We start from the raw sequence: 27566 nt of genomic DNA, 5'->3' as shown, positions 1-27566 counted from the left end.
GGATGGAGGAACAGAGCAAATGAGATGACCGGGTAGAGATTTGTGTATAGCGGTTACTGATTAAAGCATTGACTTATATAGTCACCTTCTCTGACCTCTGTAGGTATGTACATACACGCACCTAGCTCTAGTCTGTAGGTATAATAGACCTCGGCTCGGTACCTACACACATAAAAATATTAACACCGTTAGCGGTGTAATTGCACAGTACATATCTGAGCACTTGAGGAAAGTTAATTTAGTCCCTTCCCCGCTTAAATTACTCGCGCTTCTAAATGAACACCAGGAAGAAGGTAATAGAACACTGTTAGGAGGGTTGGGTGTTTTGCTACATGTAGTAAAACACCCAACCCTCCTAACAGTGTTTTATTACCTTCTTCCTGGTGTTCATTTAGAAGCGCGAGTAATTTAAGCGGGGAAGGGACTAAATTAACTTTCCTCAAGTGCTCAGATATGTACTGTGCAATTACACCGCTAACGGTGTCAATATTTTTATGTGTGTATAGGTAGGTAAGTACAAAGGTGGCAAGGCCTATATTATAAAGGAATGACGATTTGTTTGAAAGCTGAAGGTCTTTTTCTTTCCGTCAGGGATGCGGAGCCGTGGAAATTTCAGACGGCTCCGGCTCCGGCTCCGGCTGCGGATAAAAAAAAGTCGGCTCCGGATCCGGCTCCGGGTGAAATGTCATGGCGGCTCCGGCTCCGGCTCCGGATCCGAGTAAAATGGTCCGGCTCCGGCGGCTTCGGCTCCGGCAGCCGGCTCCGGCTGGCTCAGTACATCCCCTATCGCAATTAAATACGGGTTGACGAAAAAGACGATGGGATTGGTACACGTTGTCTCTGTATTTGCATAACATGGCTATTTTTGCTTTTAGGGCCTTGGGTATTTTCATATTTTGAATACCACATGTTTTACTGCCTTGTACTGTTAAACCATACCTACTAGGTCAATAAAATTTTTCCTCTTCAAAAAAGCAGCCGGAGTCGCCCCCTTTTTTTGACGGCTCCGGCTCCGGCTCCGGCTCCGGGCTGTACCTATTGTTGCATGGCTCCGGCTCCAGCTCCGGCTCCGGTCAAAATATGCTGGCTCCGGCGGCTCCGGCTCCAGCTCCAGCTCCGGCTGCGCCCCCTTGTTTTCCGTCCTTTTCATCGACTTTTACATCGGACCCTCCCACCTTCAAAAAAGTTAATGAATTGGCATGAAAGTGATGTCACTCGGTTCAGAAAGAGCAAAAACGAATATCTACCAAATTTCATCGAAAAATATTCACCGTTTTTCAAGATAGGTATTAGACTTTTATTTTTGAATATGTTTCAACGCTAACTTGAGAGACATTGTAACAAATAGTAAGAAAATTAACCTCACTCTCATTCTATCTAAAAGTAAATTCCGGATTCGAAATAAAACAAACTTTTTGAGAAGCTTTCGGCATTGCGCCATCATCAGCTCTCTATGGCGCAATGCCGAAAGCTTCTCAAAAAGTTTGTTTTATTTCGAATCCGGAATTTACTTTTAGATAGAATGAGAGTGAGGTTAATTTTCTTACGACTTTTATTTTTGTTTACTTTTTGGGATCTCCGCTGTTCCTAGCGACTTTATTTGAAAGTGCGGCATTTGTTGCGCGGAAAGCAGCGTATGCCATCGCGTGCTACCAAACGTTTTAGTCAAAGATTTAAAATCGTTAGATCTCTCCGCTGACGTCACAAATTCTAAGGGGGCATTCCAATGCATTAGCCCCTTAGAATCCGAAAACTGCAAGTTTGAAATTCCATTTCTCCGAATTAAAGCATTTTTCGATGTTGTGAGTGCCCTAACCGGTATTTGCAGGCCATGGCCACCAATTTGGCTATCTCAACTCAAAACTAATGTCAAGGTGGGATGGTTACTTTAATAGAGTAGGTAGGATATATAACTACAAGATAGATGTATGTAGGTAGGGGAGAGCGGGGCAATGGCGGACGGTGGGTAATGCCGGCCACCCATCTCTTGTGAGTACTTTGTCTATAACTAATCAGCTGATGTTGTTTACATTTCAGTTGAGCGCCATTCTATCACTTAGTGCAAGTTTGTCACGGTAGCTCCATTATTTTCATTTTTATAGCGTTAAATGTGTTTTTCGTATCTGATTTTTAATTTTTGTTGCATCTATTTGCTGACTGTGAAATGTGTTAACGCATTTTCAGAAGTGCTGCTTTGCAATGACCTTCAATTAAGCATTTCTTAGGCGACTGCTGGATGTGAGGCGTTTGCGACGCAATGCCTTTGACTGCTGCCTGCTTTCTTAAAATAAAGCTGACCTCGGGGTAATACCGGACACGTGTCCGGAATGACTCCACGCGGTTTTGTTTGCGACTTCTGTCGTTAAAGCTCAACGTTTCGGGTTGCTGTGTTTACGGCTGTGTTAGTTTGCTTGCTGTTTACGGTTGTGTTAGTTTGCTGCTCTGTTGGCGCCGCGCTGTTGTGTTGCAGCGAGTGCAGTGTTGTGTTATAGAACAGTGCACTGTTAACTGCTGAATACAGTTTTGTCGTTTCTTAATTCTCACTTAAATTTCCATCGAAAGAACGGTTTAAGGATAAATACCAGTGACAATATTTCGACTTTTTGTGCTATGGCACCTAGTGGCCGGCATTACCCCTCGCTTTTTTGCACCTCCATTTTTCACCACATTTTCGCGTAGGCTCTGAATCTGTCATCAATGATCTGAGATACTTAAGCTGGGTGTTATCTGAAAGCCTATTCCTTTGGCTATAACCACAGTCAAAATCACCATAAAATAGCTTCAAATAGCTAAGCTATTGAGCAAAATGCTTATGGTGTCGCCATTGCCCCACTCTCCCCTACCTAAATAGTAAATTGTAAACGTTCCTGTTTATTGAAGTGAATTTCAAAGTTTACTAACCGCGGTCTTGCCCAGTAGCGGCGGAACACCTTCAATTAAGGGGGGGGGGCACTGCCGACTTTTGGTCACATTTTTTCCATGCAACGCCCATATAGGGCTAATGTTAAAATGCCAAAATCAAAGGGGGCACGGTGCCCCGGTGCCCTCCCCGTTCCGCCGCCTATTGCCGATGTCACCGTAAAACTATGATGACTGATGAGGCTGCACTGGACTCGATTAGGTATATTGCGAAAAGACCTTCCTGTAGGATTGCAAGCAAACATAAAGAATGCCGTCCTCCAAGCAACCAGCCTTCCGAGACCAGCAGCATTAGTTCGGGGTCAGTAGGTGTAACAATTTTCATTTAAAGGGACACTCCCACCTTAACATTAGTTTTGAGTTGAGATAGCCAAATTGGTGGCCATGGCCTGCAAATACCGGTTTGGGCACTCACAACATCGACAAATGCTTTAATTCGGAGAGATGGAATTTCAAACTTGCAGTTTTCGGATTCTAAGGGGCTAGTGCATTGGTATGCCCCCTTAGATTTTGTGACGTCAGCGGAGATCTAACGATTTTTAAATCTTTTACTAAAACGTTTGGTAGCACGCGGTGGTATATGCTGCTTTGCGCGCAACAAATGCCGCACTTTCAAATAAAGTCGCTAGGAACAGCGGAGATCCCAAAAAGTAAACAAAAGTAAAAGTCTAATATCTTGAAAACCGGTGAATATTTTTCGATGAAATTTGGTAGATATTCGTTTTTGCTCTTTCTGAACCGAGCGACATCACTTTCGTGCCAATTCATTAACTTTTTTGAAGGTGGGAGGGTCCCTTTAATATATTTATTTGTTCTTTTTTATTCCGCGCCCCCCCCCCCCCCTCCCGTTTTTCGCCAATAACTTCTAAAGGCGTTACGCCAGCGACGTCAAACTTTTAGTACCTTATCATACATCAATTTGACACGTTCCTGGAAAATTTGAGCGAAATCCGTCAGAAATTTTTGAGAAAATGACGTTTTAGTGACGTTATGTTCGCCATTTTTGCCTCAAAAACGGCAAAATTTCAAACGCCGCTAACATCTTCATTTTTAAAGGTATCAAGACGTAAGAAAAAGGTTAGGTATACGTGATTTTACTTTGCCTATCAAATGGCTACCTCGGTTTTTGAAAATGTTGGATTTTGGCCCATTTTTCTTCAAAAAATGACGTTTTTGGGAAAATAATCATTACATCCAAAATTTTGAGTGTATCGAAAAAAACCGGAATATATGTCAGAGAAGTGGTCTATGTGCACCTACATGCCAATTTTTAGAAAATCGTTTAAAAATGTGGGAGTTATTCAAAATTTTATGACGTCACCACAAACAAAATTGTTGAAAAATTTTTTTTTTGAAGTTCTAGACCTCGTACGGAAACAAAAATAGCACCATTGGATTTGCCGTGAAACACTGCATCAGATAGACACCTTGCTAGGCCTTAACAACCAACTTCAAAATTTGACCTCACTTGACCTGACCTTGACCTGACCTTGACCTGAAATTCATCCAGATGTGGTCCATATCACTTATTGAGTGTGCCTATTGAATTCTATGAATAAAATGACCCATAAAACATGTGTCGCACATGCCCTTTTCTATACCTATTTTGTTTTTGGTGACCTGAGCTGACCTGACCTGACCTTGACCTTGACCTTTGAACGATATTTTATGCAAAGAATAGGTATTGTTTTGGTAGCCTAAGAACACGTTTTGGGCAATCAGTCTCCGTCCATTCTTCGGCAATTACGGTGCAAGGCCGATACTGAAGAAACTTGCATTTTGTACCCTTGACCTGACCTTGACCTGACCTCTGACCTACTTAAGCAAAAAAAAAAAATTGGGCTCCTAAGATCCGCCTTATTGAGAGCTTTCGATTGCCGTTTTTCCCGTCTTTCTACGACCATCGGTTCGGAAGTTAGACGGGGGAGGGGCAGAGTCTGCCCCCCCCCCCCCCCAGCCGGGTGCGTATGGCTAATGGCTGAATAGCCCAGCGGGGCGTTATTAATTATTACCTATTGGTTAGCTCTACAACCATAGTTGCCTTCCTATTGCTATCTTAATTTAGTACGAATGGTACTTCGTTCATAGTTGGCCGTTTTCCTGGTTTTCTCCTCTTTCTTTCTTCTTTTTCTGCGTGTCTTTTTACCATCCGGGCATCGTTGCATACAAACTTGCATCAGGCAATGGTGGATTTTCTTTTTTGTGGGCTAGGCCATTTGAGCATACTACGATCATTTCAGAGCCACGGGATAAAAAGGATCAGGGGGAGGGGAAGGGGGCATTAGCCTGGACGACCACTAGCTGCCGCGGCGTAGCCCGTCCGAGAAATCCTCTTTCGCAAGTAGTAGTTGGCAGTTGCTGTCGGCTGGCCTGAACAAACAACAAACCGTTCTTATGGTCTCCAACTGACTGCAAGTCGCCCGACTCGCCAAGTCGTTTCGTTTCTATAGGCCGTTCCATACAGTGCAAAATTAATGTTAAGCAAAATTCAAACGGCGTTCGATAGCCCTATCGAGCCCTACCGATAGCCCTATACCGATAGCCCTACCGGGGCTATCGAACCTTGCAGGGGCGTAGGCAGGGGGGGGCCACTGGGCCATGCCCCCCCCCTTGGGCGCCGAAGGCGCCCTTTGCGATTGGAGGGCGCCGAAGGCGCCCTCCAATCGCAAATGTTGGCGCCCTCCAATCGCAAATGCAATTGTGATATAATCGAATCGAAAAACAATCGCGACTGGAGGGCGCCCTCCAATCGCGAATGTGTTTACAGGGAAAATACGGATGGAGGGCGCCCTCGGAGGACGCCCATTCCAAATACGCCCTCCAAATACGGTTGGAGGGCTCCCTCGGGCGCCCTCCAACCACATTTGTAGGCTGTAGCTCTCTAAGCGTAACGGTGGTCGCCTATGTAAGCCGCTGTCCTGTAAATAAGCGCCCTCTCACCCGAAGGCGCCCTCCTGTAGGTCGCCACCCTGCTACACATTGCCGCCCTTCTGCTGATCGGCGTCCTCATAATTATTGGCGCTCTCCTACCTATTGAGCCCTCATGTGAAATTTTGAAGGCCGCCTTTCTCCCTTTTGGCACCCTCTTGTTCAGTGCCGCCCTCCTACCTATTGGTTCCCTAGTCCTTCCTGTTGAATGTTAATCGGGGCCCTTCTCCTATTGGCGCCCTCGTGTAGATCGCCGCCCTCCTAACCACTGGCACCCTCCTGTAACTGTTGATCACCGCCCTCCTATCCACTGGCACCTTCCTGTTGACCAGCGCCCTCCGCACAGACGCCCTCCTGTTCGTGTCATCCTCTTGAGCAAAGGCGCCCTCCTCACCATTGCCACCCCCATTTTAATCGTCACCCTTCCGCTCATTGGCGACTTCCAGTTGATGACCGCCCTCCCACCTATTGGCGACCTCTTGTTGATCGCCACCCTCCTATTGGTGCTCTCCTGTTCCTCGCCACCCTCTTACCTGGTGGCGCCCTCCTGTTGATTGTTGATCGGCGCCCTCCTACCTATTGGTGCCCTCCTGTTGATCGCTGCCCTTCTATCCATTGGCGCCCTCCTGCTGCTCGCCAACTTCCTACCTATCGGTGCCCTACTGTCGAAACTCGGGATGTTGATCGGGGCTCTTCTACCTATTAGTGCCCTCCTGTGGATCGCAGCCCTTCTACCTATTGGCAACATCCGTTGATCGCTGCCCTCCTATCATTTATTTACTCCTTTGGCATGTTTTTCAACTTAGTCGTTCTATTGCACATAGTTGATGTCTTGCCTGTGAAAACTGCCACAAATGAACGTGCATTCAGCACAATGAATGAAGTATCTATACAGTATACCTACCAAAACTATCTACGCTCTACGATGCATAAAACACGTCTTTGGTCTTAACGGATTGATCCTACTTTACGTGCATCATGGCATCTATATGGATTACGAGTAGGGGAGAGCGGGGCCAGTTGAACCACTTTTTATATATTGACATGCACAGCGAGATCTAGTTGGCATATCGAAAAATGCACAATGCCATGAAAAAAATATGCTCTTTTGGCTTTATTTTAAGATATGTAAAATTATGTTTCAAACATATTTTGCTGCCAAACGCATGCTTATAAAACAGCTCTACGCCCGTTTCAAATGACCCCGATGCGAGGGTCAATTGAACCAGCCCATGGGGTCAATTGCACCTATCCTTAACAATGGGATGTTTTCCTCTTTAAGGCCACTTTCTTAAGGAGATATTTTGTCCGGTTTACTTTTCCAAATGCTACATTCAATAGGTCGTTGGAAAGCTAAAAGTGCAAAGTTCCTCATAATAGGTGACATAAAGTACATAGACTATGGTAAAATGGGCGGATGAGGAAAATGAGAAATGTCTCAACTCTCAGGCTATAGTGTGCTTTCAAGCAAAAGGCTGGAGAAAAAGGGGTCAAAAATTGAGCTCTATTAAACTACTATTTCAGTTTAAAAGCTCATTACAAAGGTAGACTATTTCCTTTAATGTTTACAGCCCCTGAACAATAACCATTGCAAAGGTCACCGGGGTCCATTGAAACGGCCTGTGACCCTGTTTCAACTGACCCTCAGAGAAGCGTTTCAATTGACCCCATCCGCTCCCGCCATCTCGCACGCGCCGTAAAGCACATGTCAAACGAGCTGGAGGGACGGCATCATGCTGAATGAAGGGCCAAATAAGGTGTTATTCCGGAGCCAGGAGTTCTTCTTTCAGCAAACAAAGGTATATGAGATATCACAAAATATTCATCAAAACGATTTCTTCCAAACGTCCCTCAAAAACACAAAAACAAGTGTCAAATCAAAATTACCGTCCGTTTGCCGCCCAAACGCCGTTGACAAAGGAAGTGGTCGAGCGCGGATGCGCAGTGGTGTCGGCAACGCCATATGTTGCATACTGTTGAAAATAAAGCCATGTTTCATCTGACCCCGTGTTTCAACTGGCCCCGCTCTCCCCTATTGTCAACAGGTTCGGGCGCAACAGCAGGCATCTGAAGTTTCGGTGATTGAAACTGGTTATGTGGGTACACTGTATGCATCTGTGAGAAGGCTATGAAGGCTGGTCTGAGGTAATTTGGATGATGTTTACGCATCTCGCGCTCCGGTATCAATCCGATACGGTGATCTGGTGCGTAGATATGCCACCGCCAATAAACTTTTATACATCGACACCCATGAGCCAAGCTTTCTGTACAGTTTGTGTGGCAGCGGCCCGACCAAACCTTAGGTACCTATTTTTTACACCTTCAAATTTGGTAAAAGAGCGAGAGGAGCTTTGAACAGTGATCGTATAAAAGGCGTGCCTAAAAAGCGGAGGAAAAGGTTGTTTTCAAAAATTTCGCGCGCCTTCGGCGCAGCATTTCAAGAACACTTGACCTTTTGTGACCTGGAGTATAAAGAATACACACGATGCAAAATCAATGCAGCACGACCTATACGAGGTTACGCAAAAAAAAAAAAACTGGTGGCATGGTAAAAAAACGCCTCCCAACCCCCACTGAGCGATTTTTTATCTCGCGACCGTATGGCGCCCTCCTTGGGTGAGGTGGCGCCCTCCAAACCCTTGCCCCCCCCCCTTCGCGATTTTCTAAATACGCCGCTGGAACCTTGTGACCCAATTGCATTGCTCTCGGCCCAACCGATAACGTCACGGGTCAGGTCAAAGGTCGCATTTTCACCCAATGGATTCCAAGAAATGCGTTGTAAAATCGAGTAAAATGCTAATGCATGTTATTGAAAATCATCGATGGAGCATGGATAGTCTAACACATATTTTGCTATTTTAGGTCACCAGTACCCCGGTACCAGGTTAGTTCACAGAGGTCAGGTCAGAGAGGTCAGGTCATCGAGGGTCACAATATGATATGAAAGTGTCGTGTGTTACAAGTTTTATGGTCCATTTTACATTAGTGTTTATACATGACAAATGCAAATGTGTGAGCTAGGCGACCTTTAGGGCCACTGTTTAGGTTACATTACTCAGGAAGGTCAGGTCAAGTCAGGTCAGAGTCAAGGTCAGGTAAAATAAGGTCAAATTTCAAAGTTAAAATTTTTGCGTAAAATGGGTATTGATTCGATGCAGCTGGTCACTGGGAGTCTAATGGTGGTCTTTGATTTGCGCTACGTGGCTGCAAGAGTGCGGTCGAGTGGTGTTGTCCGTTTGTTGCAGCTGTTTTGTCTCAAAGCAGCGCAATTTATGGCGCGCTTTTGAAATTTCGTTTCAATTCTGGCGCACCCACTTGTGAATTTTTTTTTGTCTGTGTCCTTCTTTTGTTTGTTTCATCTGGGGCATTCTTTTGCTTTTATATCAAAACACAACTAAAAGGTAGGTACTTCGTGTGTTTGTGGAGGTTGCCAATGCTAGTACATCTTTCCTTTTGGTACATTATTTTTACTGTTAGACTGGAGCTGGAGTTTCGCGTTTCCTGCACGTCTTGCCATAATGGCCAGGCCCATGTCACTCCACTTTTGATGACATCATAAGGGGGCCTCAGGACAATTAATGGCGCGGTGCGCCACAATCGCTCCCAAGCTACTTACCAACAGCTGCCATTTTTGAAAATACTTTTTTGAAATAAAGTTTCAAGTAATGAAAATATTCTAATAAAGTTGTAGCTTAAATCTATACCATATCTAAAAACTAACTGAAAAAATGATTTATTCATAGTAAAAATATAAGCTCGATGCGTTTTTACGTTGCTTTCCTGCTGCTGCAGAGGGTTTTTAAATCGTCTATATCTTAAAAACCGGCCATTTCTTAGCATATTGCTACTCTTTTTTGTCGCTGGAAAATTGGCTGAGCTTTCGATTGCCATCAACGGTTGAGCGGTATGTGTAGAGTGCCATCAATAATCTTGAAATGAAGTTAGTCATTTTTACGTTGTAAAGGAATGGAGTACCCCTTGCGAGCATCAGGGGTGACGTCACTCAGGATCTGTCTCTGATTGGTCGGCGGGGGAGTGACTGTACCTTCTATAGATGGCCTTGATAATGGCTGTTCATATTAATATTGTGGTTGCAAATAAAGTTTTGTTGGTCCGTGTGTGATAAATGATGTTTTTTAGATAAAAAATTCAGTTAATACCTTCACTGAAAGAATTTTCAGGTTTGCTACTGCCTACTCAAATTTAGACACAAAACTCAAAAAGAACATGTGAGTCGTAACCACAAATTGCTTCCTTAAATAAAATGTGTCATGGTATGAACTTTTTCAATATCATTTTTTGCTGAGCTTGTCCTGTTTGGGCCCTACCAAACCCTGGGTCCTGACTAACAAGTGGATAAAATCAGCTCGCTGGCCAGCTGGTGACATACGTGATAGCTATGGCCTTTATTGATATAACAGGGTAGTAGAATTAGATGGACATGAACACGTAAAATGGCACTCATAGAAAATTGATAGATGGATTTTTATTCGTTCAAATGAAAATCTAGCAATGATATTTAACAAGCACTGCTCACGCCACCTGCCACCAGTTTGAGTACCTACCTTCTCAACATAACTAGACAAAAATTAACCAGCACAACGTTTCTTATAGGTATCTTGAGCACAACTCTTGACCTGTTATCCCAAGGTACTTATTTTTAAAATTATCATGTTGGGTCAAACTTAGGCTATGATGTGGTATGATAGGTAAGGTTAGAGTAAACTAGGTCAGGCCAGGAAAGGCTATGTCATATTAGATTAGTATATTCATTCCAGTTATTCTGGTTGATAATAGCCATACAAGGAAATCAGGTAAATGTTAAAAAGCCCAATTCATTTTCAAAGCGTGAATTTTGCATATTTTTACATTATTTGACATCTTGAATCCAAATATGATACTTAGGTACATTCATGGATGAAGTAGATACTCCATGGTAGTAGGTAATATAGGTAGTAGGTAATCCATGGTACATTAACATGTGGCCCAAATACAAGGAAAAAACATAATCAAACCTGACCTAACCTTACATTTCTTTTGTTGCACTTTTTTATCAAGGGTGTCACAGTTGTAGATCGAACCTTTTCTGAACAAATACCGGAAATCCTATATGAAGATTTGGCTTAAAATCTGTGCATAATTCTTAATACTCTTTGAGCATCTGACTTGCCCCACGGCTGTGGCAAGCACCCAGTGGCCATTGGTCTGTGGAGAGAACAGTACTTAACTCATTAATTGTGCTTTGAGACGAGTAGCATGTTATGTGGGTACCTTGTTTGCATTTTGCCCTTTGTTAAGCTGTTTAGCTACCTACCTTTTAAAATGTGTCAATTTAACTAGTTATGTACCAGTTAAGTGCAATTCATCATGTTGTGTACCTACCTGTTTCAGAGTAGTATATAAAACATGCAGCTGCTGCTTTCTAATTTGCTGTGGCTAATCACAGTGACTTTTGCTGCTCTTGAGATGGAACCCAGCCAACAGAGCATTGAAGAAGGAAAACAACAGTATGAAATGCTAACACACAAAGCTCAGATACCTAATTTTGGTAAGGTTCCTTTTTACTGCTGCATAAATGTTGAAATGCATCGTTAGTATCATTCTTAGACAGAAAGCATCAAAAGCAGCTCCTTTATTATCTGAAGCTGCTTGATCATTTTCAGTAATTTCAGTACATAGTTGTTTGTTATATTTATATCCCCACTTAACTCTCTTATTTCTTAGTTCTGGTGATAGGTTATATCATATATGCCATTATTTACTTACACTGAAATAACTTACCTATTCAACGTACACATTCCAACATTTTAAGACCACTGTTCTGAGAGAATTTCTGACACTGTACTTTTATGTTTTCCAGTTGTCCTGTGCATTTCTGTTTTGTTAGTCCTCATTTATGCCATGTATGCTATGGCATTTGGACCTCAATTTTCTTGCTTTGTTAAAATTTACTGATCTGTAACTGTAACTGATCAGCGGCTGTGCCCGCTCAGGCGAGTGCTGGACGGCGGCGCTGGAGGAGCTGCACCGCGACTGTCGACACCTGGATGACGTCACCCAGGCGCGGCTGGCGCTGCGGTTCGCCTCCTGCTTCCTACAGACCTCGGGCCTGCAGCCAATCAGCTGCCAGGAGATGGATGACGTCAGACCGTGCCTGCGTCGGCTGACAGACCGACAGTTTGACAGCTACCGCGAGTTCTTCACCCACACACAGAACATGTGCTCGTTTCTGCAGGTACGAGACTTTCACTTCTGAAATGTAGAGGTGTGTTTCTAGGTGTGCTACGAAATGAGCTTTTATGTCTATTTGATTATTCACGCCTCACGGTGTGTCGTTTGTCAACGAATCAAGCCCAGCATCTCACATTTTGTCTCTTAGTAATGCATGGGACAATGGTTCAATGTAACCTCCGGTGTAACTTATGTCATCTTTCTGCCCTAGGTATATTTAACTGGGGGTGTATCACCAATGAACCTCGCCCACTCATCCCTCCACAGGCGCAGATGTGACACCAGCAAACCTTGTCCATCCATCCCAACTCCAGGTCTAAGTATGGCACCAACAGACGATGAAAATGCGTTTATGTGCCGATCCGGAGGTGCGCATATAGGTAAGCTATCGCAATACGTAACTACGTAACCTATCGGAACTACCATTTCCTTTTTGTAAATGTCTGATACCTATTCCCTGTTCCTCTCTGCAAAGGTCCGATCTCTGACCCTCTTCTCACGTCTGTTTTCTGATCCTCCTCTCCTGGCCAGGCCTGTTTTCTGACCCTCTGCCTCTCCCTTCGGCGCAGGTCCAGGTGTGGAACCGTCAGACGGGTCGGCTCATCTCCCGGCTGGGCTCGGAGGCGGCCGCCGTGGCCGAGCGCCTGGAGCGCTCCGGTACCGTTCAGGAGGACATCCTTCGGGCTCAGGAGCGCGCGCTGGGCAACCAGCAGCAGCTGATGGACCAGGGCCACAGGATGTCCAGGGACGTGGACACGTGGAGGGAGAACATGCAACTCATGGTGCAGGACTTCAGGTGAGAACGGTTTGATGGAAGGACATCAGACTCGCTGAGCTAGTCTCTGTTCTTTACTGATGTGGATGTGGCATTCTCACTTATAGCCATGTGATCTTCAGTTGTTGCGACAGCGCCTGCCGTGGTCCGCCTTTCTGCAGTGATACTGTATCTGTCGGTAATGAGGTCAATGTACCACAGTGCGTGATATTCCCCAACCTCGGCCGCCCACTCTCCTCACCTATCGCAAAGTTACCGCGAGGTAGCAGCCTAATGCCGATCAGTTGTCGCCATTCATTAATGTTAGCAGTTTCTTGTGACCTCTGCACTGCAATTATCTTTGTGTCGCTGCGGGAAATTTCTGTTAATCTGCAGCAGCGTGGTGAACTCACCCTTTCGTTTATTTCATAAACTAAGCTCAGGTATCGATTCAATTGCCCTACTACCCGCTCACTGCTGACCATTATTTTGCGGCGTCCGCCGTTGACCTAGCCGCTCTTTGGTCCATTTGCCCCAGCTGCGACTTTTTACGGTGTCCTTTCCTGGAAACTACGGATAGCGCCCCGGTCACGTGTCATCTCGCTCCAGTTTGCTGTATCTAAGGACGCATTGATCGGTGCGCAGTGAAGCTCATTGCTCAGTGTTGCTCACGACATTCGATACCCAGCGGTCAGTGACGTCATTACCGGTGACGTCACGTAATGCAGGTCAACCGATCATATTCAGTGGCGAGCAGATTTATGTGAATTGTTTCGCTACATTTCAACGCTCCCACAGTGGTGATGGATAGGTGTGTTGAACGGTTTCCAATGATCAAGTGTGTGGTCTGCATGACGTCATCAGAGCGACGGGTCAAGCACAGTGGAACGGAATGTTCCGCTGAAGCAAGTCCCAGTGGAAATATCTGGAAACTGCTCACCAATACCTTTCATAGCAACGTAAAACCCATTGGTAGGCAAAGCTTCTTTGACAGCGGCTAAATTATTCAGCAGTTGATTGTTGATAAAAATTGCCTTTAAGGCCAGAATATGTCCAAGAACCTAAGATGCTCAGATTTTTATTTACCAAAACCGAGATGCGTGCATGAAGTTTTCGGCGTGTTACCGGTTCCACTTGGCAATTAGCCATTGGATTGTCATGCATCTATGAGCTCCTCGTGACAAAAGTGAAGGAAGCTCTGCTTTGCGCTGACTCACACCTACCCCTCTCACGCCCCCAGGGAGCAGACGGCCGAGCACCGCGACCTGATCCTGACGGTGTTTGACCGTCTGACGTCACTACAGCAGCTGGTGCTGGACCGCTTCAGCTGGTTCAACTCGCTGGCGCACTATGTGGCCGGCGTGCTGCTCGTCTACCTGCTGACGTCCACCGCGAGAACTGCTGGCGCCAGGTGAGCTGAGAAAGAGGTAGAGCCTGCTGGCCTGGTATCAACAGCGTGAATCGCTGTTGCCAGATGAGCCAGAAACGGACAAGGCTTGTCGACATTGGCAACGGGAACCGCTGGCGCCAGGTCAAAAGAGAGTTGTATAGGTAATTATTTTATTTTCACTATGCTAACTGTATGCTGTTGTAGCAGCTGTTGGCCCATTACACAAATGAGAAAGGTACCGAGTCTTGCACCTCTGGAAACCAAAAGTACGGCCCTCCAGCAAAAGAGTGTTTGGTTAGCCTATGTGCTTTTTGAATGACAGAGACACTCCTGTAAAATGACTCAATAGAAATGAGAAGAGGGTTCGTGCACACACTTCGGCAATGGTTTTCAACAGCCATTAGGCGTATTCATCAATGCAGATCGCTTATTGTGATGTTGGCAACCAACCACTAAATACCTGGAGGGCGGTACGTCTTGCGCACTTCCCTAGGCGCTGTGTTTGTTTCTTTTCACGACTGCTGACATGCACTTCCCAGACTGGTTGCTTCTCATGCCTGCACCATTCCCAGACTGTGGCTGTTTCTGGTGCTGACAACCAACCTGGCTTTGGAGCGGCTACTGGCGGCTTACTTCATATCGGCCGAGTCGCCCCTGGAGGCCCGCACGGCTCAGCAGACCGGGGTGAGATTTGGTGGGATAAGAGCAATGGCTCTGGTGGGACAGGTTGTCCCATTGTCCCTCTGTATACTGTGGATGAGACTGGTAGGATAGGATGTGGGATAGCTTGTCCCACTGACCTAGCATATAGGCGATGAGACTCGGTCTGGGCTGCAGGGACAGGCTCGGTGCCTCTTTACTGACTAAGGTGCGTCTCGGTGACCGGGCCCGGGGTAGTTGGTAGGTGGCGCTCTGGACACCAGCGACCGTGGCAGGCAGGGCTGTCTGCTCAGGTTTCTACATATGTGTGAGGCTGGGGGTTGCTTCTGTTTTCTACGGTCGTTTGCGAATTATGACAGCTGCTTTGATTATGAAGTAGGTATATTGCAGATAACTTGAAACTGCGAAGTATCCACCCTCATTTGCTTCATTATAAGCTTAGTTTAGCCTAACCTGATACCCCGGTCCGGTGGTACACTCGGGGGCAGATTGATGTTCCACCACTCCCTACCCATCGGGCTCCCATGACTCAGCACTGGCTGCTGCCAGTGGCAGCACTGGCAGCACTGGCACTGGCAGGCAGTGCTGAGCAGTGCTGAGGGCAGGCAACACTGGCAGCAGCCAGTGCTGAGCCATGGGAGCCTGATGGGTGGGGAGTGGTGGAACATCAATCTGCCCCCGAGTGTACCTACATGCCGCGCCCTTCGCCCTGACATGCCCACGGTCGTCGTTGTTTTCAGGCGCTGCTGGACAGCTCCGTGTGGCTGCTGCGCCGGGCGGCAGTCTCCGTCTGTCTGCTCATCCTGGCCGTCACCGTGTACCGCTACCGCGACCTCAACGTGGCCAACAACCAGCTGCTGCTGGAGCTACACCGGCAGCACCGCGAGCTGCGCGCCTACCTCGCCGCCAAGGGTGAGCTAAGAGACGCCGCGACCTTACCGGCCAGAACCTTGGCTGGCAGTGTGAGCTGTGAGGGCCCTGGCTGTTCATGTGTCGAAAACAATAATGGTTGTCCATGTGAGAGCCATGCCAGTCCATTCGAAATTATGGATATCTTCGCGATGGTCACCTCAGCTGTCCATATGTGATTATTGGATTTGGGACCCATAGCTGGCAGTGGCCTTGTGATAACCTTGTTATAACTTCTTATGAGCGTAATGGCTGTCGTGTAAGTTCATGCCAGAATCAGAGCTTTCATATATAATTTTATTAGCTGTCCGGGCTGTCCCCTTGAGAACAAGGACTGCCCTCTGGCAGACCGTTGCTGTTTCTGTGAGAACCGTTGCTGTTGTTCTTACCATGGCCGTTTCATCAAGCTTAATTATGATTTGTTTGTGCAGCTTTTCTCTGGTTTCAAGTGATGAACCGCTGATTCGCTTAGTAACGTGCGGGTGCGAGCCTATAACATGAACCGGTCATTACTACCATGGTCACTGTATGTTCACTGTTCAATGTTCATGTCACTTTTGCATGATGTCATATGACGTGCTTGGAATATGATGCAATGGCACCAGCTAGCCCAACAGCTCACAGCTTGGAGGGATGCATTCAATACCAGCCCGCTTTTTCCGAGTGCGTGCTAAATCGCTTCATCCCATGGCTGGCCTGCGATAACGCTGCTAACGCCAGCTAAAATGACGCCTGTCCGTCTGTCCCCCCGTCTGTCCGCCGCCCTCCATCAGGGATGCCGGTCAGCGACGTTACAGATGGCGCCACCACCACCTCCCCGGGCGTCTTCACCGGCCTGCGGAGTGGCGCCACCCCGTGGCCGAGGCGGTCACTAACGGGCCTCCCTGACCTGACTCCGAGACTGGCTGGGTCAGGCTCGGAGAGGACCGCTGACCTGAAGAGGTCGGGGTCGCGGCACGCGGTGTCGGCCGCCGGAGATGTCACGGATGGAGGAGGTTCGGCGGGGCCGGTGTTACGCGGTAAGGATCGGCCCGCTGGTGGACGGGTGAGGGAGAGGGAGGGGGTGCTCCTTGTCCTGTGTGCTGCCGCTGGGAGCTATGGGTTATTGGTAATTATCACTTGGTGCTTAGCTTATGCGTGCCTCTGGGTCTATTACTGTTCAGTGGAAGTGGCTTCGCAATCGCTGAACGCCATTGCGCATGGCTTGCAGCTCTGCCATGCCATGCTCTCTTGCGATACTGGCAAAGAATCACCCCCTTACCACGCTGACTGTATCTGTCTGTGGCACCTCTACCACTCCGTGTCAGTGACCGTCTCTGTGTCGCTCCCGCAGAGCTCTCTCCGCCTGCCGAGGAGGGCGGCTCCGACTCCGTCTCTCTGTCCAGCGACGCGTCCCTCTGCCGGGCCGTGTCGGTGCCGGCCGCCGGGGACCCGCCCCGCAGGCGGCGGCCCAGTCTGGTGGACGTACTGAGCGGGTCTCTGGAGCTGGGCGCGGCCCTGAGGTCGGCCTCGCGGGGTGATAGTTCGCTGGAGTTGGGAGCGGCCCTGAGGTCGGCCGCCTCCTCCTCACGGGGGAGCAGCTCACCGTCAGAGACACCTCAGGTGGGCCACCGTTAACGGGACGATACGGATGGGAGACGGGGAGTTTGTACAAAGCTTTTTCTTTGTTGTCCTTTAGAACTTAATTTTAGGATTATATCAAGTAATATTCTGCTTGTATTTTTCTCCAGCCACTGCCTATAGCTTTGTATAGAACTTTAACCCTCGCCCGTAAACGGCGATCTGCCACCTTCGCCCATGCAGGGGGGGGGTTGGTGCGACCCCCCCCCCCCTTGGCGTTTGAAAACGGAGCGTCGTAGAGCTTAGCGGAAAAGACCAACGGATTGCTCTCGCCGAGATCTCGCGATTGGTGGTATATTTTTTGGTCCTAGGTCAACATTTGACCTACTTTTGACCGGTCAAAGGTCAAATTTTCGGAAAAATAGACTTTTTTCAACTTTCCGCGGCGATTGCGGCAAAACGGTGGGAGGTATCGACTTGAAACTTTCACTATCGTGTTCCTTGATCAATTCTCTATCGTTTGGTATGTATTTCGTTTCCCTAGCTCTAAAAATGGCTCGTTGGGAGCGCCGGAAGTCGGCAAGGTCACAGTCGGCGGCAGAAATTCGAAAAATCAAAATTAAAATTTTTGAAATCTGATTGTATTTTTGGATTTGGGAGGTCCATTTGCTCCCTATAGAAGCTAATATTGCTGCATATTCCCATTGAGGTGACAAGAATTAGCAAAATAGTGGTTCGGGCGCTTTTCAAAAATAGTACCGGACGCTGTTCCTCTTGTGACGTCATAGCTCCGTGACCTCACCTGACCCGGTCAAGTTTCTTATACCATATGATAGCCAATACTTGCCCCAACATGCATGGGAAGTTTCATCACGATCCATCAACCGATGTCCGTACCACCGGCAGGAAACCTCGGGCGTTGGCACTCAGTTTGTGAAAATCCGGCCGGAGGCTGTTCCCTTTGTGACGTCATAACTCCGTGACCTGACATGACCCGGTCAAATTTTTTTTATCAAAAGATGCGCAAGGTTTGCCCCATAAGGTACCCAAAATTTGGCGGCGCTGCGCGCCGCCGTTTTTGCACTATCTCCGAAAAACCTCAGGGGGGGGGGGGGTTGCACCAACCCCCCCCCCCTACATGGGCGAGGGTTAAGTTTCACTGTACAGTGTACACATCAGTTACAAGCCCAGAAAAACGCAAGCGTTCAAAGCTCGGTCACCACCGCCAATATTCTGCTGAACTACATGTTCAAACTTCAAATAACTATATCGGTTGCAGGATCAGTGTCCTCAAATCCGCAGCACTACCCACAGCACTGTCGCTGAGGTCCCTTCGTCCACAGCCGTCTGCCCTGTCGTTGTATCCCCCCTCTCGTCCCCCCCCCGCCTACAGCCCTGTCGCTGACCCCTTCCCGTCCACAGCCGTCTCCGGGCCGGTACAACCTCCGCACGCGGCCGAGCCCGGTAAGCGGCGGGTCGCCGGCGCCTCTGCGGTCCCCTGCCAGCCTATCTCGAGCAGCCCACCGCCTGAGCACGCTGACAGAACAGCAGGAGGTGCTGGTCCGCCGGGCGCTGAGACGGTGAGGGCTGCTCCGACAGAGGTGGAAAGAGCGGAGGGGAGGGAGACTAGAGTCTGATGGGAGGGAGAGTGTCTGAAGTGAGAGGTGCGTGATGCGGTTAGTTGGACTGTGTACAGTCTGGTGAGTGGAGGTTACTATGGATGTCAAACCCCTTGAGACCCCACTTTTTTGCGATAATTTTTAAATGCGTCAACTCTCGTTGACAACATTCTGGCAATGTGTGTTTCAGAACCTGCCGAAACTTTTATTACTAAGGTATTTTGACGCCAAACGATTATGAAAGGTACTTCTCATTCACTCGTAATGCTAAGGTCAATTCAGGCCCAGGCAGAGGCTTGCGCTCGGCCACACTCGAGCCCCGCCACCAGCGCCATCTGCTCTTAATGTCATTTACCAGCGCCCGCTACCGCTACCAGCTACCGCCCACCATCAAGCCTGAATGGAGCGCGAGACGCGAGTGACCGGTCGCCAGGCAAGGAGCGCCGGAGGGGTAGGGCGGAGCTTAGCGCTGACGTCATTACGTGGCTCCGCCCCATAAGCGCGTAGCCTCTACCCAAACAGCAGATTCATTCCGTGAAATTTAACATTACGAGTGAATGAGAAGTACCTTTCATAATCGTTTGACGTCAAAATACCTTAGTAATAAAAGTTTCGGCAGATTCTGAAACACACATTGCCAAAATATTGTCAACGAGAGTTGACGCATTTAAAAATTATCGCAAAAAAGTGGGGTCTCAAGGGGTCCATAGTAGATGTGTGCATAATGGACAACGATCTCTTCCGCTTGTATGTTTGTGGAATGACAAGTCTAAAGTGATTTCGTTGTCTTAGACAAGTTGCCTTTTGGAAAGGCCGTTTTGTGCTATGGCGCGATCAACCAGTCTTCCAATGTATGCGATCTCAGGGTTATTATATGATATACGCACGTCAGTGAAGGCAGATGTTTTGATACGGGACCATTCAGTGCGTTGCCGAGGTGTGCTTTGTGTATTCTTATCGTAGTTCCAGCAAACACGTGAACAAACATTACATTGACGTGTCGATTGTATTTACCATACAGTGCACAGCATGCAACGTCCTCTTTTTATATATTTATTTACATGATTGTTTCAACCGCTTACAAGCGTACGATCCACAATAATGCTTGATAATGTTTGTCCATGTGTCTTGATAATAATTGTACTTTGACGGGCATTTTGACCATGAGCTGTTTTGCCATTAATGTTAACAGCTTGTGTGATATGAAGCTTCCTACCTTAATGTATCCAGTGACCAGTCGCTAATTAGCATCTCGATGCTGTTGCATTAATAGGCTGGAACGACTAAGCCAGGCATAATATGAACTGCCAACTCTGTCATGAAATTGAATGACTTGGACATAATACACGCATATTGTTTTAAAGCGGGTTTACTAGAAAAACATATTCAATATGAGCGATGTTTAGGAGACTAGCGATTTTGTACGAAGTGCCGGATGTCATTAAAAAAAAAAAATGTATCGGCCTAAACTGCTGGGTAGTTATCAGCGTCCATTGCCAACCAGGATCCTCGAGGGCTGCCCGTGGTTGGGCGAGGATGCGTCCTAAAACTAGTGATAAATGTACATTCAGTGAATTGTACTACGTCACATCAAGCGTCTTTAGTGACTTTCACGGCACTTCATAGTCAGGGGAAGGACGATGATCACTGACAGGATCAGTGTCGTAAATAACTTTAAAGTGGGTTCCATAGAGGCAGTGACGTCTTAAGTGCAAGGTGACGCAGCATGGCGTGCTTGTTTGCAATAGCCGACGGTGGCGGATGCGCCTTGGTAACCGGCACATCGACCACCGTCACACTTCCAGACCTTTCCAAGACCAGAGCTGTCACTCCTCCATACCACCCACAAACCTCATACACCACACGTGAGCTCGGTACGCGTGCGCCGCGCCGGGCAGACGGAGCTGCCTGCCGGCCACCACCGTCTCGGCCAGAAAACAGACGGCCGAGGCGAGCGATCCGGCCACCAGGACCAGGAAGGCGGCGGCCAGGTCGGCCAGTCGCAGCGCCCGCTGCGGGGGCGGCGGACGCGGCGGCGGCGGCTGGCCGCCCTCGTTGTGCAGCCAGAACTCGACCAGGCCCGACTGCAGCAGGCGCTTGACGATGGTGTTCAGCGGACCCTTGTAGCAGGCGCCGTGCGGCACCGGCCACGCCAGGCCGGTGGCGTAGAAGCGCGCGCGCGACACGTAGAGCAGGTGTCTGTCGGGCCGGTGGCTGGCGGCGCGCCGCACCAGGGCCAGTTCCTCCACATAGGCCGTGTCCGGGTGCAGCTCGACGTCATTCAGCGACTGAGTGGCCGGAAGGAAAGAGAGCCGCTGCACCAGGTCGGCCAGCGCCGAGTCCGTGCCGCTGAAACTCTCCAGGTACTCGGTGACGGCCACCTGAGGGTACGCCTTGATTGCCAGCTGCGAGCGCGCCAGCTGGTCCAGGCTGTCGATGGCCGGCGGGTAGCGGGACACAGAGAGCAGTGAAATCAGCCGGCTGCGGTAACTGATGGCGATGGTGAGCCCGAACAGCCACCAGGCCACGGCCAGCAGGCGGCCGGCGGCGCCGCGCACCGGCAGCTGGCCGGCCTGGTGCAGCAGCGCACCAAACAGCACCAGCGCGTGGCCGCGCGAGCCGCCGGCGCCCGTGTCGACCAGCACGCCGGGCAGCTGGACGGCCAGCAGCGCGCAGCCCAGCGCCAGTGCCAGCAGCAGCCAAGTGGGAGGGTCGAACGGAGCCGCCACGGCCAGCCAGCGCGGCACCGGTGCCGGCCGCAGCATCATGAACGAGTTGGGCTCCACCTGGTGCGGGTACGTGAAGTCGACGGCCGCCAGCCGCTCCAGCGTCACCGATATGTCGCCGATGGCGATGTCGGCCTCGCCACGGGCCACCATGCCCACCACGCCCGTCCACGAGCCGTTCTCCAGCCGAGAACCGTACACTCCCTCGTCACTAAGCGGCGGTGTGTGCGTGTAGGTGAAGCCCAGGTGACGGGCCGCCGCGTCTATCATGTTCTTCTCGACACCGGCGAAGAAGGAGCGGTCGCTCGGGTCGGGGTAGTAAGCGTAGTAGGTGTCCCCGGCGGCCGTGGAACTAATGCGCAGATGTTCTCCGCCCAAATGCGGCACGTTCGTCTGGAAGAAGGTGGCGTTCCCCTGGCCGTCCCGCTGCGAGCGCCGCACGCGGTGTCTGCTCCACGCGGCGTCCCACAGCAGCTCTGGCCGCACCCGGCGCTGGAAACACTCCAGCTCGAAGCCGTACACTCGCTGAATGGAGCCACTCTGACCGACGGCGTCATTGCCACTCTCGGTAGCGTTGTAGCCGTAGTATTCCTCCATCATTATGGACAGCGTCATCAGGGTGTGCTCATGTCTGACCAGACGTGCCGCCAGCGACCGCTCCACCGGCTGCAGGGGCTCCACGACCAGCAGCCGCGTGCACAGGTCGCTCCAGGCATCCAGGAGCCGCACGGAGCGCCGGGTGTCGGCGCCGCGCCACCCGTACCCGTGCAGCAGGTACAGACACACCTTGCTGGAGGTCTGGTGGAAGGTGGTGACGGCGCCGGGAGGCAGCTCCAGCTGGTTGATCTCCAGAGTGCGGGTGAACTGGTGGAGGCGCTGCCACAGGAAGGACGGTTCCGTGGTGAGGTGGTGGACCACCAGCACGTCCTGGAGGGAAGTCAGGTGCTGCAGCAGCGAGATGAAGCTGCTGTCGCCGTTCTCCGGCCAGCCGCCCAGACTCTCGTCGGTGATGGTCGGCCGCCCTCCCTCCGCCACCCTATGACTGAGCCGCACCTTCTCAAAACGGTCCGGCAATGCTGAGGTTAGCTCCGGCTGCTTACCACCAAAGATAGTCTCATTGTGGAATCTGCGCCTGGTTGGCTCACTGCCGTCCCGTTCATGTCTGCTCAACACGGGACCTCCAAAAACATCAGTCAACGCTGACTCGTCAGTCACTTCAGCCACTGCCAGCGCCCACAGGGCCGCTACCAGGATACACACGAGCACCGAAGCCATGTCGTCCCTACCAGCCACCACGCGCCTTTACCGCCTACTGAGGCTGCGGGACAGGCCCACATGTTTTTACTACATGGGCTTACTGCTGCCAAGCTCAATGTCGTTATTCGACCGGAGCGTGGCCGGCATTCTCTCTATCCCCGCGGACATGGTTCGGGAAGGCAAACAGCTCAGTTTGGAGCCGGGGCATCCGCCAATCCAATGAATAATCGATACACAAACGTCCCTCAATAACAGTGCATCATACCAGAGAACAAGAGGCATCATGGAATCAACTTGTTCTCCTGACAAAACAATGCAAAGTAACACCCACTTGAGAATGCTTCAACAAAATCGCTTTCATAAGCTGATACCTGCTTGTTGGAAAGCCCGACGATCAATGTAAGTAGACTGAGACTCGTATTGGATTACCGTTCATTTTGGAGAAATTCTCTCAGTCACCGACCAAGGTTGATCGGAATCTCAAACCAAGCTGATTTGGGTCGTTAAAAAGGGGCCACGACCATCATTTGATGTCGTCAGGGAATGCACGAACCCGCTCAAATCCAATATCTTCCCAATTCATTTGCCTGGATGTTCCATGATAACCTACCTCTCGTACACTGAGTTACCAATGGAAGCACGGTCGATGGAAGCACATAATAGCCCGCCTCGGGCTAGATTGTACGTCATTGAATTGTTACAACGGAACCGCGCACCAGCCTCTGTTCTCTGCTGACATATTCCTGCACAATAATTAGATACATTTCGTTCAAATATCGGATTTATTTCAGTCATGATGTCACATATTCTTACCTCGTCTCGCTCGTACTATATACAGACATACGCGCACAAGCCGGGAGGTCGCAGCTGCGCCATCAAACCATCAACAGAACATAATGACGATGACAATGCGTGCAACAGAATCGCGTATGAGTGCAGCTTTCGTAACACAACCGTTGGGAGACCGCGTGACGCCGACTAGAGAAGATTGAACGGCTGGCACCCGCCTGCCCGCTCGCTGTATCACATGTACGTCGGGGGAGCAGGGGGCCGGCGGGCCGCGCGCGCCGCCGCCGCCGCCGATGGGCGGGGGAGGGGAGGGGCAGGAGGGGCGCCGGGCGCAGGACGTGTCGGCGGCAGCAGGGTAGAAATGCCGGGGAGAAGGGGAGATCAGCCCGGAATAGGTCGCGCATGGACGGTACCCACAGGAGCAGCGGTGACAGGAAGACGGAGTCTGGGGAGCGCGGACGGCTCCGGCAGTAGAGCGCCGCGCCGCGGGAAGCCACAGTTTCTACAACACGTCCCAGCCGGGTGTTGGAACTAGGATGAATTCGCAGAGCACCCTGTAGGCCGAAGTGGTTTGGAATCGATTTATGATATCAGCGGTAAACTAGTACCTACTCAACAAAGCAGGTGGAATGGGGGAGGGTGGGAGGCAAGGTCCTCTACTTTGCACGACTTTTTCAATAAATCGAAATGCTTCTAGGCATCAGCATCTTTCTGGCGGACAAAAGACAACCACCTAACGATGGCTAGAGAGGGTTCCATAATAAAATCGAGACATCGTATGTAAATCAGCTCCTGGCTTGCGAAATTGATTGAGATTGGGCATCATAAAGCCAATCAAAACAGACCATTACGACGAAATCACTTATTGCTAAAATCATGATCAACTTCAGCTCAGACTTAATGACTCAAAATGCAAGTGACAACAGAAACAGACACGAAGTATAAGGCATGGCTATACCACCCTCTAGGAAATCACATGCCAATCCCACACTTTGGGGAGAGGGGTACCTAAATCACAAGCACCATCCACTGACCAAACGAATGCCGTCAGCGACTGCAAGTTTGAGAACCACTGTACAAACGAACAGCAGCACCTGCCATCTTGGTGCTCGCGGATGGGGGAGAGGGACCGGGACGGGACGGGGCGGAGGGTGGGCGGGGATCGGGCAGAGGGCGAGCGGGCGGGGCGGCGGGCAGAGGGGCGCCAGGGCGGGCCGGCCGGGCGAGACTAGCCGGCGTGGTGGAAGGCGAACGCGGCCAGTCCGCCGTGGCCGGGCGTGCGCGGCGACGGGCACGCGTAGGGCGGGTACAGCGAGTACTCGTCGGTCTCGTACTGACGGCTCATTATGGGCAGGTACGAGTCCGACTGGGAGCGCGCGATCTTGGGAATGTTCTGCAGGATCGAGTCGATCCGGTCCTCGATCTGTGGACAGGAGGAGGGAACGGTTAGCGAACAGTGCACAGAGCGCACATCAAGTACAGACGATGGATGGTACTGATGAGTTTAGTAATTATGGACAGATGCACTGGGTTACAAAGCACCGATATTCGCTTGAAATCACAGTACATTAATTTAAAAATTGCTAGCTCCAAGCTCGTTCAGTTACTTTACGGACGGTGCATGTGCCCAGTTTTTAAACTTGAATAGAAATACCTGCTGAATTTGACTATGAGAGCTGCATTTACATATATGTACATACTAAAGGCAATTCCCTGAATCAAGGATATTTTTAATCGAATAAAAAAAGAATCGTTCAATAAATTTTTGGCTGAATCAAACGTTAATCATTCCTTTTTTTATTCTCTAAATCGAAAGGAATCGATTCAATTTTTTTTTTTGAAGGAATCAAACGATGATTGAATCGAAAAAAATCAAATGAATCAATGATTGAATCGATCCAAAAAGGGTGAACCAACAACCAGTCTGTACCGATCCTGACTGACCTGTCTGAAGAGCGGACGGAGATCGGCCTTGAAGCTGATACACTCTGTGATGAGTTTCTTCATCAGCTTTGGACACTCGGTCAGGTTGGAGAGATCGGGCTTCAGGAATCCCATGCCCACCATAAAGAGAATCTGCCGGAGACACGAACGCGTTGAAAGCCTGGACACCCAGCCACATCTGAATCTCAACACCAAAGAATAAGTCAGCACTCAACAGTCATAACAAACAGCGAGCATTGTGATTGACAAAATCGCATGGACTTACCATTTACCAAGTCCAGCCAACAATCAATGTGTATGACATTGAAGTAGGCAAAATGCTCCCATTTATAATGCTGATACGATTTTGAACACGACCCACCGAAATACCAACAAGCTAAGAGTACACACACTACAAAATCCGATATGGAGACAGCTCACATTCTCAGACCGTTCCCCAGTCCCCTACACTCCAGTCCGCCGGCCGGCAGCTCCCATTCACCTGGTCCTTGTTGTTGATGTGCGTGTACGGCAGCTGGAAGGCAAACAGCTCGTACAGCACGATACCGAAGGCGTAGACGTCGCTCTGGAACGAGTACGGGTTCTCCTGCTTCATACGGATTATCTCGGGCGCCATCCAGAGGATGCTCCCTGTGAACGGAACGGGCGAGGGTGGTCAGAAGGGATGTTGGCGCTCACTGCGGGCGGAGGCCAGGCAGTCAACACGGTCCAACACGGCACTGCCAGATACTCTTCGGGCCCTCTCCACTACAGCGAGTCCGATGCATTACAAACATGGCGACATCGACAATGAGACCAGTGTAACATGCACGTTACACAACAGCTGAGGCCGTGACTGTTGAACTAGCTGGTCTACCCAATTATCACTTTCTTTCGTTTGGTAATATCTGAGCAAAATACCTAACATACATATACGCTTTCTGTGAAGAACCGCGACTACTCAGTGGATGACGACCGCAATGAGCAGTGTACATCCAAACCTAGTCTCAGTCTTCACACCACTGCCAAAACTGACTCGCCAACCATCCCGACAAACCCAACATCCTGATGCACACAAAGTCATTCCCACCCCTGCCAAATCAGAGAGGCATCAGCAGCCACCACGTCCCCCGAAGGAGGCGCCACCTGGCAGTCCTACCACCTTCTCCCCGAAGCCCAACCACGCTAGGTGCCGTCCAGCCATCTCGGTCAGCGACCAGCGACCAGACGTGGCTAGCTACCAGCAACAACCAGCGTCCCTGTCGGTACCCACCGGTCGGTTGCTGGGCCTGCTGGTTGCCCGACCACCGTGTCTTCACCGTGGCCAGGCCGAAGTCGCCAATCTTCACCGTGTAGTCGTTGTGCAGGAAAATGTTGTTCGACTTGAGGTCCCGGTGAATGATGTCACGCGAATGGAGGTACCTGCGAGGAGGGAGGTGGACGCTTAGTCGGCACAATCGAACAATCAGCAGCGCCGCGTCGGGCGAGGCCTTGCAAATTATGGGAAGGCGCGTACCGCTCGACTCAACGGAAACATCAGTTAACGACCTCTATGGGAACAGTCGAACATGTTGAATGCAGTGAGACCAATGTTGGAATTGTAGTTTTCGTTCCTGGTCCCGGAGAATAAAATCGGTCCGGAGAACCAACAAGCCTTTACAACAACCAATAGTAAAGCCGTATGCTTGACCTACTAAATGTGATAGCTGATAAATTGTGTTACTCTCAACGCTATTTCTACATATTTCAGGCGTAATAATAGCCGTTTTTCATCACAAAGGCTGGGACATTTAGAAGCTTACACCTGAACTTCGCCAACTAGACCCATCAACTTCGCGCCTGACTACATGATCAATAACTCGCTTTATACTAACACGACCGACACGCTTCACTTCAACATG

The 27566-nt window shown here is 49.6% G+C and overlaps 2 protein-coding genes across 5 annotated transcripts in view; one reads left to right on the top strand and one right to left on the bottom strand.

The window, feature by feature from the left end:
* Positions 1-9136: 9136 nt before the first annotated feature.
* On the top strand, positions 9137-20333 carry LOC122371878. Its single transcript, XM_043348632.1, has 10 exons — positions 9137-9248; positions 11239-11395; positions 11841-12082; positions 12648-12874; positions 14073-14243; positions 14795-14906; positions 15623-15794; positions 16565-16810; positions 17125-17393; positions 18774-20333. The coding sequence occupies exons 2-10, from the start codon at positions 11254-11256 to the stop codon at positions 18933-18935; spliced, it is 1743 nt and encodes a 580-aa protein (XP_043204567.1). The 5' UTR covers positions 9137-9248; positions 11239-11253; the 3' UTR covers positions 18936-20333.
* Positions 20334-23716: 3383 nt separating this feature from the next.
* The window catches only part of LOC122371876 (raf homolog serine/threonine-protein kinase Raf-like), a 38076-nt gene continuing 34226 nt past the window's right edge, over positions 23717-27566 (bottom strand). For all 4 annotated transcript variants that reach the window (XM_043348630.1, XM_043348628.1, XM_043348629.1 and 1 more), the window contains 4 exons: positions 26939-27087; positions 26168-26316; positions 25687-25818; positions 23717-25165 (listed from right to left, as the gene is read on the bottom strand). In XM_043348630.1, coding sequence (XP_043204565.1) covers positions 24971-25165; positions 25687-25818; positions 26168-26316; positions 26939-27087 — 625 coding nt within the window. In that variant the 3' untranslated portion in view covers positions 23717-24970. The remainder of the gene's footprint in view (positions 25166-25686; positions 25819-26167; positions 26317-26938; positions 27088-27566) is intronic.

The sequence above is a fragment of the Amphibalanus amphitrite genome, unplaced genomic scaffold, assembly GCF_019059575.1.
Source record: "Amphibalanus amphitrite isolate SeventyFive unplaced genomic scaffold, NRLGWU_Aamphi_draft 001287F_arrow, whole genome shotgun sequence".
Taxonomy (NCBI): Eukaryota; Metazoa; Arthropoda; class Thecostraca; order Balanomorpha; family Balanidae; genus Amphibalanus; species Amphibalanus amphitrite.
The sequence above is the reverse complement of the archived record's forward strand: the minus strand, read 5'-3'. Positions and strand labels throughout refer to the sequence as shown.

Coding starts and splice junctions, on each gene's coding strand:
- LOC122371878 (XM_043348632.1), top strand. CDS start 11,254: ATGCAGCTGCTGCTTTCTAATTTGCTGTGGCTAATCACAGTGACTTTT. Junction 14,244..14,794: donor GCGAGAACTGCTGGCGCCAG/GTGAGCTGAGAA, acceptor CACCATTCCCAG/ACTGTGGCTGTTTCTGGTGC. Junction 17,394..18,773: donor CACCGTCAGAGACACCTCAG/GTGGGCCACCGT, acceptor TCCCGTCCACAG/CCGTCTCCGGGCCGGTACAA.